Raw genomic sequence first — 15025 nt, 5'->3', positions numbered from 1 at the left:
AGCATGATTAGTATAGAGTATATCTTTTTTAACCGGCGAGAAAAATATAAAACTAAAAATTCCCCACAGTGTCACCTAGCAAGAAGTTAGATTAGGGTCACATGAACAAAATTATATACTATAAAGGAAATGTGAACTACACCAACTAACCTAATCACATGCAACTCCCTTTTTTTACCCTTATATTTAAATAAAGAACAAATTACGCGAATGGTCCTTTAGGTTTTTGATTTTTCCCTAATCTAGTCCATGCGGTACTTTTTTTCCTCAAATAGTACCTATGGACCATAAGTTGCACGAGTTTGGTCCCCGAGTTGAATGTTCGTCCATTCCAACGTTAAGTTGCCCCCATGTGACTTGCACATGAGGGTATTTATGTCATTTTAGCCTAAAGGACCTTTTCTGAACATATAAATTAACGCTTATATTACTTCTTCTTGTTCTTCCTCCTAATTTAATTGATCACTACTACTGTTAGAGAAAGAAAGCTGAGGAAAATGCCGATATGTGCTTGTGGAAATCGTGATCTAGCCATCGTCACTTCCTGGTCAGATCGCAACCCTGGAAGGCGATTTTGGTCTTGTCTTCGTAATGAGAGAAGGTGTGGTTGGATTGGGTGATTTGATGAGCCGATGTGCCCTAGATCGGTGGAAGTGATACTTGGGTTAATCAGGTCTATGAACAAGCTCCAAGAATCTCTTCAACAAGCTACACTGCAAGCTAGGATGTATAAGTTAATCATTCTCTTCAGTTGGGGTCTTTTTGCAATTCATTACTTGAAGCATGGTCGAAGTTGCCTCTGAATGTGGTGTTTGAATGCAAGAAGTAGTGTCGTAGTCATAGGGTTAATGTACTGATGGTCTTATTTTGAGTCTGAAGATAGGAAATTGTACCATGGTTTATGTAATGTTTGTGTCTTTTTTGAGTTTGACTGCAGTAAATTATGTTCTGGTTAATGTTGTCTTAATGTTATAGTCTTTTGTAATCAAATGGTTTAATTTCAGAACAAGGTTATTGTGTCATGGCTTTGTGCAATCAAATGTTATTGACAAGAACACCAATTCAACATGCATGACCAAACACTTTGAATATCACAAATACTAGTTGACAAGAACAAGAATATAACAAAAATGCTATTGTATATCACAACAGCAGTTGACATTGTTTCACATTTTACCTATGTGTACAATGATTCAAGGTCAACATGCATGACCATACAAAATAAGGAGCCCAAAGTAAGTATTTTTTGGTACATAAACATAGGTGTTAACATAACCATAAAAGTAAAGTGCAAATTACATCAAAAGACCTAATGGTTCTCAACAACACCCCCATCCTCACTTCTATCCTCCTGTTTCTTTAGTTCTTTTGTCATTAGGGCCACCTTGACCTTTACAAGTTCTTGAATTATGCCCTTTGTTGTTGCATTTTCTACATGTGACAGTGGTCCACCTCTTGGACAGTTTATGCCCCTGTGTAGCAGGTTCATCATATGCCCTCTTCCTTTTCTTTTTGGGCCTACCTACCTACAAATGTACATAAGATTAAATTGTTGTTCTTAAAAAACTTCAGTTATATTGATATATGAAGACATACATGAACAACATGTTTGGGTGGAAGCAACTTGGTTGGGCATTGTGATTTGGGCCACATCAATCTACAATTTATAGGTTCAATTTTGTGTTTGTACACTTCTGCCCATGTAACTAGCCAGTAGCATGGGTGGACCCAATGCTCCAACTCAGGAACATTCTTTGCTCCATGTTTAATCTTGTCCCATATTGCACTTATTGCATGTGAGCATAACATGCATGTAATTTCCCAATGTCTACATGTGTCTGTTTTTTCATCCAAATTCACAATAAACTTATCACCCCAATGAGTAGTGACTTGAGTTTTAACCCCATTGAAAATACACATGTGCTTTGTGCTTGTCTTTTCATTTGATCAAGAAGACTTGTGGCAGTTGGTGTGAGAGGACCATGGCATCTATCAATCTCTCTTTGGACATTGCAAATTCTCTTCATCAAATACTCTCTAATATACTCCAAACAATAAATGATAGGTTTGTCCCTACCACCTTGTATTTTTCCATTCAAAACCTCACACAGGTTATTCAACAAGATGTTAGTATGTCCCTTCCCTGTTTATTCATATAATACAAAATGAGAATAAATCCTAACAATGACAAGTAAATGTTAACATAAAGGAAAAATGAAGTACTAACCTGAGAAATGAGATCTTGCCCAATGAGCTGGAGGAATCTGTATCAGCCAATCATGAGCTTCAACTTTGAATTTCTTTAGCTCTTCTAATGCTTTCTCAAAATGCCTTAAAGTAGTAGCAATTGCACATGCCCACACCAAATCTTTGAGCTCTTTATCCTTCCACTGCCTTTTCATATTTTCATAAATATGCCTCAGACATAACCTATGCTCAGCTTGAGGGAAAAGTTTGGCAATTGTAGGAATGATACCCTATTTAAATATTTCAATACTTAGTTGATTGAATAACAACAATATCAAATTAAATTGAAGTATATGTACCTTCTGCCTATCTGAGATGAAAGTGAAGTTTGAATTATCATAAAGTTCTAGATCATCACCAAGTTGTTCCAAAAACCATGTCCATGAATTGGTGGTTTCATTCTCAACAAGAGCATATGCAAGAGGATATATCCCATTATTGGAATCTACCCCTACGACAGTCAAAATTTGACCAGGATAGGGACCTTTCATGAAAGTACCATCCAACCCTATGAAATCCATTAGATTAGCCTTAAATCCTTCCTTTAATGCTCCTAAACAAATGTAAATTCTCCTAAATGTCCTTGTATCAGAATTTAAATTTGGCTCACTGTAACAATCGATCTTCACATTAGTACCCGAGTTTATTTCCATCAACTCTAGTCATAGTCCCTCAAAATAGCATATTGTTTCTGCAAATCCCCAAAAACATGCTTCTGAGCCAATTCCTTTGCCCGATGTACCTTCATTCTTGACATGTTCATCTCGATTTTTTGAATGAGATCTTCTTGAAGTGCATTGACTGGAATGGTTGGATTACTCTCAATTTGCTTCACAATGTTTGCTGCAATGAATTTGTAGTTGCAAGCTTTAATGGTTCTTGATTGCACACACCGATGTTCACTAACTAGGGTGTTCACTACCCAGTCATCTGTCTCTTAAGGTCTAGACACCAGTACAACCCAAGGACATTTACCCTCTTTCATATTTACTGTTTTGTCCTTGAATCTAGTCCTTGACTTTGTACATGGCCCACCACTCATATCTGGGACCACTCTTCTACACTTAGCCCTAATCCTTGTTTTGTCATTTTTTTCAAAATGTAAATCCCTTTTGGTTTCTACTGCATGTTTGTTTATATATTCTTTCACATCTTTCTTTGTTTTGAACTTCTGTCCTGATGTGAAAGCCTTTTGATGAACTACACCCTCAGAATAACTTTTTTCCTTTCTTATGTCTCTCAACATCCTCTCTCTGTTGTTATCTTCATCTATAATAGGTGACTCAAACGATTCTGGGTCTGACCTCCAAATCTTCACCTTCAGTAAAGTCAACACCACTACCACTTGCTTCTTTGGTGGTTTTTTTTGAACCCACTCAACATCTTCATCAACATGTATATGAAATTCTTTCATATCAACATCCACATCATCTATAATATTTTCTAAATCCACAAAGAAGTCTTCGTCCTCACTCTCATCATCTGTCATATTACCCTCACTCCAAGGACCCTCACTAACACTTTCCTTACTTCCACTGTATTCATCCTCAAAAAACTCAACATCATGTAGATTTTTTCCCCCACCATATTCTGCGTCCACATCCCCCATTACCTCATAATCATCCACTGGATCAACATCCCCTTTTGCTTGGTGCTCATCCCCTGTGTCAACATCTTTTTTACCATGGTTATCCTTAAACTCTACCCCCTAAAGGTATCATTCTCTCGATCAACTGAGTATTTTTTGTTGATTACAGGTTCATAGGGTACAATTAACTTTGACAAATCAGTGGACTCATTCAAATCCAACTTTTTACTACATGACCCAATTGATTTCCTTTTCATTCTAACCCTATTCATTTCAGGAGAATCATTCCCTTCAACTTCCTCAATACGAACCTTCAATGGGGACTTAAAGTAAGGGACTACTCTAGTATTTCCATGCTCGATGTACAAATTAATTTCCTTATGATTAAGCACAAACCTTGCCAGCTAAATGACTTCCTGATCGGTGCCAAGGGGTAACAATCCACTATCCAAGTTTGTCTCTGGGATCATGAAATGGTAAAACATTATACCACCATCATTGTACCCTAAAACTGCCATCATATCATCTAACTCGTGGACTGAAAACACATCCATGTCCACAAAATCAAAGTGATCAACAAGCCCATCTATGTATGACCTTCCAGATACCGTATTTGTGAACGAACCTCCATGATTTATCTTGAATGTGCAAAAGCTTGAAATAGAACCTGTGAACATTCAAGAACAATAAAATGTTAATGATGGAGGAAAGAAAAATTACATTTTGTCAAAACCTAGCATTACAAGGTCCGTGCTTACCATATTCTTTACGTAGGTTAGGTGGTTGGGTGTAGCGTGGACGTAAAGACCACAATGTGAGCACCATTTTCCTCGATACACCGTTCAATCAGTTGAACTGTAACGACCGACGACGATAAGAACTCACGATTGGAGAAGATGGGATGATCAAAAGGTTTTCTTGGGGAAAGAGATAGAGTGTAAAGTCAATGTTTGAAACTAAACCTCGTCGCCTTAATGGATATAGTTGTTAATTTATATGCTCAGAAAAGGTCCTTTAGGCTAAAATGACATAAATACCCTCATGTGCAAGTCAAATGGAGCAGCTTAACGTTGGAATGGACGGACATCCAACTCGGGGACCAAACGCGTGCAACTTATGGTCCATAGGTACTATTTGAGGGAAAAAAGTATCGTAGGGACTAAATTAGGGAAAAATCCAAAACCTAAAGGACCATTCGCGTAATTTGTTCTTAAATCAATTGAAAACTACGAAAATAATTTTATCAAAAACTACATTAGAAGGGAATAAAAACACTGTTAATTGTTAAATATCTTGTTGAAACACTAAACAAACCCATAACTAATGGTTAACAACAATTTCCTTTTTCTTGGCAAGTGACCCCAAACATGATTAGTACGTTATTGCTCACGTGCAATGGAGTTGTGATATGGATCAATACTTTGGTGATAAAGCTCGACGGTATACCAATTTTAGATACTTCAGTTTGGTGATTAGGACAAGAAATCATATTCAGGACCAATACATTTCCGGTGTGCTTTAGGTGAAAGATTTTTTTGCATGGAGTATCCGTCCCTCACTCTCTTTCATCTGATTTGCCAATAACTTTTTTTCTTTTGTTTTTTTAGTTTTTATTAAATTATATATAATACTAAAAAGTTATTAAAAAATATATTAAAATTTATGGTTTTTAATTCCCTAAAAACATATAATATTTATATATATATATATATTTAAAAATAAAATAAAAAAGTAAGGTGAAGTGAAAGGTAATCATTTGCTGTGTTTTGAAGAGTGGAAAGAGAGAAAAAAAATGTGGTTGACGTTGTAAATGGAACATTGTCAGCATGTGAAGTCCAATGCCAATTCAAATGAAATACTCTTGGCCGATTAGTTGGCTTAAAACGGCCGATATGAGCTGAGATAATGGTCCTATGAATATGTTCTCGAGGGTAGAGCCGCTTAAAGCTCTTATACCCCGATTATGTTAATGCTTCAGCGCGAACTGCTGATGCAGAGCGGTCATCGTTTCGACTATTCCGCTGTGAAAAGAATATGTTGTTCTCAAATGTAAAGGAAGAGTTGCTAGTAACAAGTGAGGGAAGGAACCCCAGGGAAAGAAGAAATCAAAGCGCTCTAGCCGGGATATCAAGATCCTGTGCGAAAGGGACAAGCAAAAGGCTTCTTGGTATAAAAAAAAAGAAAGTAAAGCTAGGCAAGGTCTTTTGTGAATGAACGAGATGAGGTTGGAGGCAGTTAACTTCCAGCATGGTAGGTGCTTTCTTCGCAAGTATGTATGTTGATGGCACAGTGTCCTATCTGCTCAAGTAAAGCAGGGGTTGACGCTAGATTTCACAGTAGGAGTTGCACGAAAAAGTCAGGGGTTGCACGCTAGTAGAAAAAATAAAAATTTCGAAAAATTCCTTACTACGGCCGGAAAAGTCAGGGTATGTCGATGTCACAATGGACCCCCTAGGTCCGCCCTTGAAGGAAAGTTGCACAACCCAATGTGTTACGCATTAGTGACATTTGCTACATAATCTCCATATGTTGTCAAGTGAGGACTTCTTCAAAGAACGGATTCTTTTTAATCTTAATTAAGTTGATTTGTTGCTGTTGATTTCAATAGTCAAGTCAAGCTTTCCAGCAAACGAGATAGATGCTTATTTTACCTCTGTCAACTATCATTTTATTTGATATTTTGATCTTGCATGAACAATAAAGTAGACGATTAACTATTATAATTGATTTAAAATAAAGTATCTTTGGTTTTAAGATCTTTTTGAAATAAAAGAAACTGAAATATGGGAAACTAAAAATCAAGAATTTAAATATGTCAGGCACAAAATAAAATTATTTGTTATTTTATTTTTCGATTGGAATGTATATGATGTAAAAACACCTAAATATTTATTATTATTTTGTTGGTAATTTTATTTAATAAAAAACGAAAGAAAGTTTTGTTTAAATTAACTTTTTGTAAGTCGGAAGTTAACAACTCTTATTGAGGTATTTAAGTGAAACAAAATTCAAACTTAGTAACTATTTAATAAATTGATAATAAGTATTTTAAAATTTTTGTAAGAATTTCGTATTTTACCAATAGAAAATTGTTGTTGAATTCTAAAGTTATTGAGTTTGGTTGCGAAATATCGCATGTAATTATGATTGACAAAGTGGACGATATCCATCTTTTTCTTTGTATAAGTGATTGATTGATGCACATTTAATTTAAATCAACCTTTTTTAGAGTCGTCAAAGTTCCTCCTTTCTTCCATGCATATGATATTGATTTTGATAGTTAGGTTTTATTTATACATGACAAAATGAAATAATAGACCATGTTAGAAAATCATTTAAAACGGATAATAAGTCAAATAAATATAAACATGTTTCCAAAAAAAAAAAAGCCAAAATGGTTATCGTGAATTTAAACGAGTTAAATTGAGTCGAATTGAATAATTCCATCAAAACATCTTTTTACCTTTTCTCTTTTGTTCATTTCATGTGGAAAACGATATCCATATATAACATGAAAAGGTGTAAAGTTACCTTAAGGCTTATAGTGTATCGCATTATATAGACATCCATCAAATAATTCACTAAAAAATTTAAAAATAAAACTTTCTACAATGCTTTTTGAAACTTTTTACCCATACAATAAAAATAAATTCAAACTTTTGACTCGTAGAACAATTATACATGAACGATAACAAGCCGTAATCATCTCTATATTTCTCTTAGTAGAAGCTATAGTAAATATCATATGCTATATTCATCAGATCAAATTATTCATATTTTTTAAGTTTTCATCGCATTAATTTAACTATTATTTTTATCTATTTTCCAATAAAAATAAGCATCACAAGAATATGATTACAAAAACATGTAACTTTCTATTTGGTTTTTTTTTTTTTTCTAATTTTGTAAATTTTGATTTGAAAATAGAATTGATGTATATAAACTTTTTATTTAGTAAATCACAATATTACCTTAATACTAACAAATGTTTTAAAGTACATACACACAAATTTAGTGACTTTTGGTGGTAAAAGATTTATGTATTCTACAGTGACACTCTTTGTTGAACGTTCAAGTTCTTCAAAAAAAATCAAATTTATTTTATTCCCTAATAAGTATATTATGTGTGAGTCGTTTCTAAATAAATTCAAAAGCTGTTGATGGAATCGTTCACATTTAATGATAAACTAGCGGAAAAACCTGAGCTTCGTCCCAGATCGTTTTTTGTGTCTTTTATGAAAAAATATAAAAGTTTTGACTGTAAGGACCAAAAGTATTAAAATGGCTAAAGAATTAAATGAGTTTGAATTAGCATATTTTTAGAAAATGGACCAAAATAGTCAATTCCTTAAAGTTTTGTAGCCAAAATTTGAATATTAAAAAAGTTCCTAAAAAAATGTAAAAATTTTGATTCCAATGACCAAAAGTGTCAAAATGGCTAAAGAATTAAAGGGGTTGGAATTAGCAAGTTTTTAGAAAATTGACCAAAGTCATCAATTTCTTAAAGTTTTGTGGCCAAACTTTGAATATTAAAAGGTTCCTAAAAATTGAAAAAAATTTGATTCAAATGACTAAAAGTGTCAAAATGGGTAAAAAAAAAGGGGACAAAGTTGACAAAAAAAGGGGTAAGTTTACTATAAAGGGTTGGAATTAACAAGTTTTTAGAAAAGGGACCAAAGTTGTCAATTCCTTAAAGCTTTGTGGCCAAACTTTGAATATTAAAACGTTCCTAAAAAATAACCAAAAATGTAAAAATAAATAAAAAAGAGGGACCAATTATGTCAAACCCTCAGGAACTTTACTGTTCCTAAGGGAACATAAAATATAAATAAATAAATAAATAAATAAATATATATATATATATATATATATATATATATATATATATATATATATATATATATATATATATATATATATATATATAATTGGTGGGTCTCATAATAAGTTGATGAATATGCTTTAGTACTATGAAGATTCTTTTGAGTTTTATTTGAATATATGAGTTAATTAATAGGCATCATGAAAAAGCTTAACAAATAAGCTCTACTATAAAAGAGGCTCTAAGAAATTCAACAATCATATGAGCAAACTCAAACTCAAACACCGATAATTTAATACCAATAACATGATTACAATTAAAATAAAACAATATACAGTTATCATTTAATTTAAAACAAAATTTTAATTTTGAAAATATAAAATTTGTATGGAACAAACTTTGATATCACATGGTGATATGCATAAGCTATAGATAGAACATGTAAAGTGTTTAATGTGGCTAATTAAATTGGCTATACGGGAAAATAAAACTGAATTTTATGTGATATAAACCCATCAATATCATAAACGACAAACATAACAAATAAGCCCATTTGGAATGTGTCAGTGTGGGCTTCGCTGCGACTTTGTGAGGTTACTGTTTTTGAATTATATGTTTGAGTAAATTACAGAATCGTCCCTGTCAAGGTGCTAAAAAGCATTTTCAACCCTTATTTTCAAAAATTAACTTGGACTCGTCCATTGTGTGGTTAAAAGTTGCACATGCCATTCTTCATTAGTTTAAATTTACACGTTTCATCCCTCCGATCTAGGGTTTCAAACAGAGATAGAGGCGAAAAAAATAGATTCGGTCTTCCATTTCTATTAAGCGAGGGGTGAAGGAGAAGACGGTGATGGTGGTGTGCAGAAGAAGGGGGTGGTGGTTTCGAATGCAGATGAAGACGAGGATGGTTGCTATAATGATGGCAGAGAAAGAAAGAGAAGAGATGTGTGGTTGTGGTTGTCGGCAACTTCGTGACTAGTGTGTAGATATGTGACAGTGATACATAGGCGGCGAATGTAGAATCTAAGATGGAGATGGAGCGATGGATGGTGGTCTTCTCCTGGAGACCTCGTTTCAATGATGTAGAAGGAAAATGGGAAAACAAAGGGGAAAGGGGAGCAGAAGGGATGGGCTGATTGGTAAGGTATTATTTTTTTTAATCTAAAAATGATAAATAAATATTAAAAAGTTTTAAAAAAAATTATTAATGGTGAAAGGGTCATTTTATGTCAAAAAGGACGACCCGAGTAAAAAAAAAATTATACAGAGACAATCCAAGTTAATTTTTGAAAAAAAAAAGAAAAATGACGACCCGAGTGAAAAAAAAAAATTATACAGAAACAGTCCAAGTTAATTTTTGAAAAAAAAGTCTGAATGTTTTTTTTGACACCAATACAAGGACGATTCGTGTAATTTAGTCTACATTTTATAAATATATTGGGACAAAATAAAAGAAAATTCATGAACTTACTTTTCATTCCAAGTAATTTATAATTTTATGCAAAATAACAACTTGTTTCTAATTTCCTTTATTTTTATAAAGATAACCCATTTGAAATATGGTATTCATTTGGTAAGACGTTAAATCCAAGATTATATAAGAATAATGTCTATCTAGAAATTGCAGTTATCTTACCTAAATCCCACCGATGGATCATACAATACACAACATATCTAATCTATGATGAAGACACTAGAACTTCGTTAACACCAATAATTTCTTTTTTTCAAATTATTCTATCATTTAATTAGTTGCATCATGTAATATCAACAACTACATCATATCCTAAAATACTAATTATAATTGTTTTTCTAGATCAAATGTAATTATAGAGAGAGAGAGGGATACAATCTAAACAATAATCCAAGGGATGAAAACACAAACTTTGATACATTATCAACAATGAAAAGCTTAATCTTATTTGGACTTTGTTGAACTATACAATCTAATTGATATACCTACCTAACAATCGATCAAAGCTTCGAATAATTTATGAATCATGAAATCAACATGCAATCAAACCAACATACACAACTTATAAAGATAAACACTCAACTTACTTGCATAATCAATCATTGACATCGAGTAAAAAACCAGAACAATAACAAACCATGCAATGCAATGCAACACTATGATGAAAAGTAAGGCTAGATGAATAAACCTGAAAACCAACCTATTAATTAGGTTATTTAGATCATCAATTCATCATACTAAATACTAAAAACTAATAAAAATAATAATAGATATAGGAAATAAGGATTATATCCATCTGACCAACACTAAGTACGTACAAATCTGAATGGAACCAAGTCAACAGACTGTACATATGACCTCACATAACTCAATCTAAACAGTAAAGTCTTCCTTCCACTTCCACTTCCACTAAAGTGTTCAAAAAGAATGCTGAATGCATACAAATCATCAAACCAAATTAATGGAAGAAGGGTTCATGAGTTAAAACAAACCTGATTTATCTCAATTCACCACGCACTCTTCTTCTTTGCACCATGATAATCAAGATACCATTTCACGAATTTCTTCAGCCCTGTTTCCAAATCCGTGGTGGGTCTGTATCCAAGCTCCTTCCGAGCCAAACTGATATTTGCATGGGTGAATGGCACATCGCCATTTCTAGGCATCAAAACCACCTTCTTCTTAGCTTTCACCTTCAACAGTTTCTCTAATATGCTAACTAGTTTATTCACTGAAACAGGAGAAGTGTTCCCTAAATTAATGATCCTAAACTGTGCTTCGCCCTTCTTTTTCCCTCCACTCCCGGTGCTCTTTTTTGCAGTATCCAGAGCCGATAAACAACCCTTCACGATATCATCAATGTACGTGAAATCCCTTGCCACAGTAGCATGATCAGGCCCTTCGAATATGGAAATCGGTCGTCTTTTCAAGATGTCTTTAGTGAAGAAGAAATACGCCATATCTGGTCTACCCCAAGGTCCGTATACAGTAAAGAAACGTAACCCGGTGATTGAAAGACCGTAGATATGGTTGTAAGTATGAGCGATTTCTTCACCGGCTTTTTTTGTGGCGGCGTAGAGGCTTGCCGGTTGATCGGTTCGGTCTTTTTCAGAGAAGGGTACCTTCGAATTCAGGCCGTAAACCGAACTAGAAGATGCCCAGACGATTGCAGGTTGAGGGTTTGTTGATTTCGCAACTTCTAGGAGGTTTACAAATCCCTCGACGTTTGATTTGATATAGGAATTAGGGTTTACCATGGCGTACCTGACACCGGCTTGCGCCGCAAGGTGGAGGACGTGAGTGAAGTGGACTAGGCCGAAGAGTTTACGGAGGAGAACTGCGTCGTTTATGTCACCGTCAACCACGAACACGCCGGCGCGGTCAAGGAGTTGTGATTTTCGTGATTTCTTTAGGGTAATGTCGTAGTACGAATTGAAATTGTCGAGTCCGACGACACCATCTCCACGGCGTTTAAGAGCGAGCGACGCGTGTGCACCGACGAAACCGGCGGCGCCGGTGACGAGTACCGAATGACCATTGCGCGAACGAATTTTAGCAGATGCTTTGACCTGATTCTCCCAACCCGATCCGCCGTAGGAAGCGGTGGTACGGAGGCCGCGGCGAGGGGCGGTGGTGGAAGGCGGCGACATAAAGAAGAATAAAGAGATCAAAGCCAGAAAAACGAGCGACCAAAATGTTATTCTTGGGACAGTGCTATGGAGGCGGAAACGGTGGTGAAGGTAGTACAGAGATGATTTGTCCGGCTTGAATTTTCCCGGAGTGGAGGGGATGTTATCGATGTGAGACAAAATGGGCTTCAAAGAGGTCATGTTTGGTTTCGAAAATCAAAAACCCAGAAATCAAATGTGGATATACTTGTGGGTGAATCTGGAAAAGCAAAGGGGTTTTCGCTTTGCGGGGAATGAAATTAGGGGTTTTTCAGGGTACTAAATTAGGGTTTTTTTCTTCTTTCTTTTTGACAGAGGGGAAAGAGATGAACACAAAGTGTTTAATTTGGAGATTTGCTTAGTGGTGGTATTGAAGAGAACCCCATTACCCCTCTGGATTGAAAGAGAAACGAATCGATGATGTGTTCCTTCTGCGTACGTCTCTTAAATCACTCTTGTTGATGGCGATGATCTATCTGGTAGAGGAGAAACCGAGTGAAGATGAGCGTAAACAATGTTTTATTTTGTTTATTTTGTTGGGGAAATCGAAAGTTGATAAGTTCATGATTTTTTATTTTATTTATTTATTTATTTTTTTTTTGAGCCTTTTCCAACTGATTATGATTTATAACCATATCACAATTTCAGTCAAACTTTTACAAATAGAGTAAATTACAATCTTGGTCCCTATGGTTTTCATGAAATAACAGTTTTGGTCTTAGTATCCTGATTTGATCATGGAAGGTCCCTATTACACTATTTGGTAACAGTTTTGGTCCCTAGGATTTAACCCATCCGTTTACTTTATTTTGTTGAATACAAATGAAAAGACAATAATGCCCTTGTTATGTAATTTACTCTTAGATCTATCATCTTTCATAATGGGCAGAAAAGCCTTGTAAGTTGCAACCGACACCCTTAAATGATATAAGCAAGGAAGATATCTTACTCTTTCAACCAAAGTCATATTATTAATTTTCACAATTAAACCATTCAACTGAGGAATTTAGGAGATGTCGAATGCCATGGTTTTATGCGTTTAGCCTCCAAGCATTATTAATATTACAGTTCCCAAATGAAAATTACTTCAGCAAGAATATTCGCTGACTGCAGTTCTCGGATCAGTAAGAAAAGTTTCACTACTTCTATACTTCACAATTAGAATATCAGAAATCAGAAAATTTATAGTTTCAGGAAACTAATGACTATCCAAAACCAGTAATAGTTACCTCAAATTGAAATAAAAAACAGAAGCAATGAAGGAGAATTCATAACTCAAAAAGTCAAGAAGAAGAAGAAGAAAGAGAACTTAAAACTCTAATATCAAATTGAAGTCTAATTTCTGAAGCATTGCCGATAGATGGTTAGTTTGAAAAAAAATCACAAAGTCGAATATAAGAATTAAAAGAGAAGACAAGAAGAACAAAAATATCAATGACGTGTTTATATAACTATATTGTTTCAGTTTCCTCATCTTATGCCATGACTTATCGATTTCAATTTAGGCGTGAAAGATGGATTACCAGGAAACTGAAGATGTTGCATGCTTATTTTGTTCATTAGTCGCTCATTTTCCACGCCCAAAGGCTTCCAGTTGGGCTTAAATGTTAAAAGATTGTTAACTTTGCCCAAATAAAGTGTATATACCCATAAAAGATGATGAAAATGTGATGCCTAAGACCATTGCTACCCTGGCCCTTAGCCCAAGTAGTCCACTGGTGGGATGTCAAGTCCACCAAGCAAATTACACCATTTGTTTGCAAATAAAACATAAGATAATGGTAAAAAGGGGTATCGATCCTCGAGAAAATGATTGTCTTCAATCATTAATGCAATCTAATAGAAGTAGTGCAATAAAACTAACTACAATTAAACTAAAAGAGGGGGTGTGATTGCTTGAAAACTAAAAGACTTGAAGAACTAAAATACTTGCAATTAAGCAAGATGGTGAGATGCTAAAATATTATAGAGAATTGGTCAATCAAGGCAATTCAGTATAATGGACATTTGTATGTTTATCATTAGGATTCAATATGAAGCTTATCATTTATCCCAAATTGGTTATAGTAATCATGAAGCATGATATGCCAAGATTCCTCAAAGGTAGTATGGAGGTTAGAGAAGCCCACAACACACCTTAATAAAAATCAAGGATTCAATCGAAGCAATTGAACCTAAGAAAGTTGATTAGCCTTAAGAACGAAGGAATCCCCAATTTCTGGAGGATGTCAATGCTTACATATCCATAAGGGAGTCATGATCCATAAGCTATAGATGATTTCTACCATCATAAAGCCCTTGTTCTAAGTAATTTCAATGATTTAATGCTAAACCAAAGAAATTGTCACACCCCCAAACCAGAATGGCGGAAACGTCTGAGGGTGGATGACTTCATGTACAGTATGATAACATAATGAATAATAGGGGTGTTCACGGTCCGGTTTTTTCGGTTTTTAGGTCAAACCGAAGCCAAACCTTTAGTAACGGTTTTTGTCAAGCAAAAACCGAATCCAAACCATTTAAAATTTAAAACCAAACCAAACTGTTACTAACGGTTTGGCTTCACGGTTTGGGCTTTTTAGGCCCATTTTAGTCGAGTGCATTAAACTAATTTTGTAAAATGAAACGATTACATTGGTACACCGTACATGAAAAGAAAAACTTACAAAAATAAAAATAACCTAACAGGACTAAGTTACATGATATTTACTATTTAAATAATA

The 15025-nt window shown here is 34.5% G+C and overlaps 1 protein-coding gene and 1 pseudogene across 1 annotated transcript; both read right to left on the bottom strand.

Moving 5' to 3' along the window:
- Positions 1 to 1343: 1343 nt before the first annotated feature.
- LOC145094981 (uncharacterized) lies at positions 1344 to 2768 on the bottom strand. Its single transcript, XM_079032930.1, has 5 exons — positions 2547 to 2768; positions 2228 to 2477; positions 1958 to 2143; positions 1597 to 1838; positions 1344 to 1526 (listed from the first exon to the last, which is right to left on the bottom strand). The coding sequence occupies exons 1-5, from the start codon at positions 2766 to 2768 to the stop codon at positions 1344 to 1346; spliced, it is 1083 nt and encodes a 360-aa protein (XP_078889056.1).
- An 8049-nt stretch (positions 2769 to 10817) lies between these two features.
- LOC145091362 (UDP-glucuronate 4-epimerase 3 pseudogene) lies at positions 10818 to 12840 on the bottom strand (annotated as a pseudogene).
- Between the last annotated feature and the right edge of the window lie 2185 nt (positions 12841 to 15025).

Source organism: Lactuca serriola, chromosome 3 (assembly GCF_051521515.1).
Source record: "Lactuca serriola cultivar US96UC23 chromosome 3, Lser_US96UC23_V15, whole genome shotgun sequence".
In the NCBI taxonomy this organism is placed as follows: Eukaryota; Viridiplantae; Streptophyta; class Magnoliopsida; order Asterales; family Asteraceae; genus Lactuca; species Lactuca serriola.
This window is presented reverse-complemented; position numbering and strand designations above follow the sequence as displayed.

Coding starts and splice junctions, on each gene's coding strand:
- LOC145094981 (XM_079032930.1), bottom strand. CDS start 2,768: ATGGATTTCATAGGGTTGGATGGTACTTTCATGAAAGGTCCCTATCCT. Junction 2,144..2,227: donor GGCAAGATCTCATTTCTCAG/GTTAGTACTTCA, acceptor ATGAATAAACAG/GGAAGGGACATACTAACATC. Junction 1,527..1,596: donor CACCCAAACATGTTGTTCAT/GTATGTCTTCAT, acceptor GTACATTTGTAG/GTAGGTAGGCCCAAAAAGAA.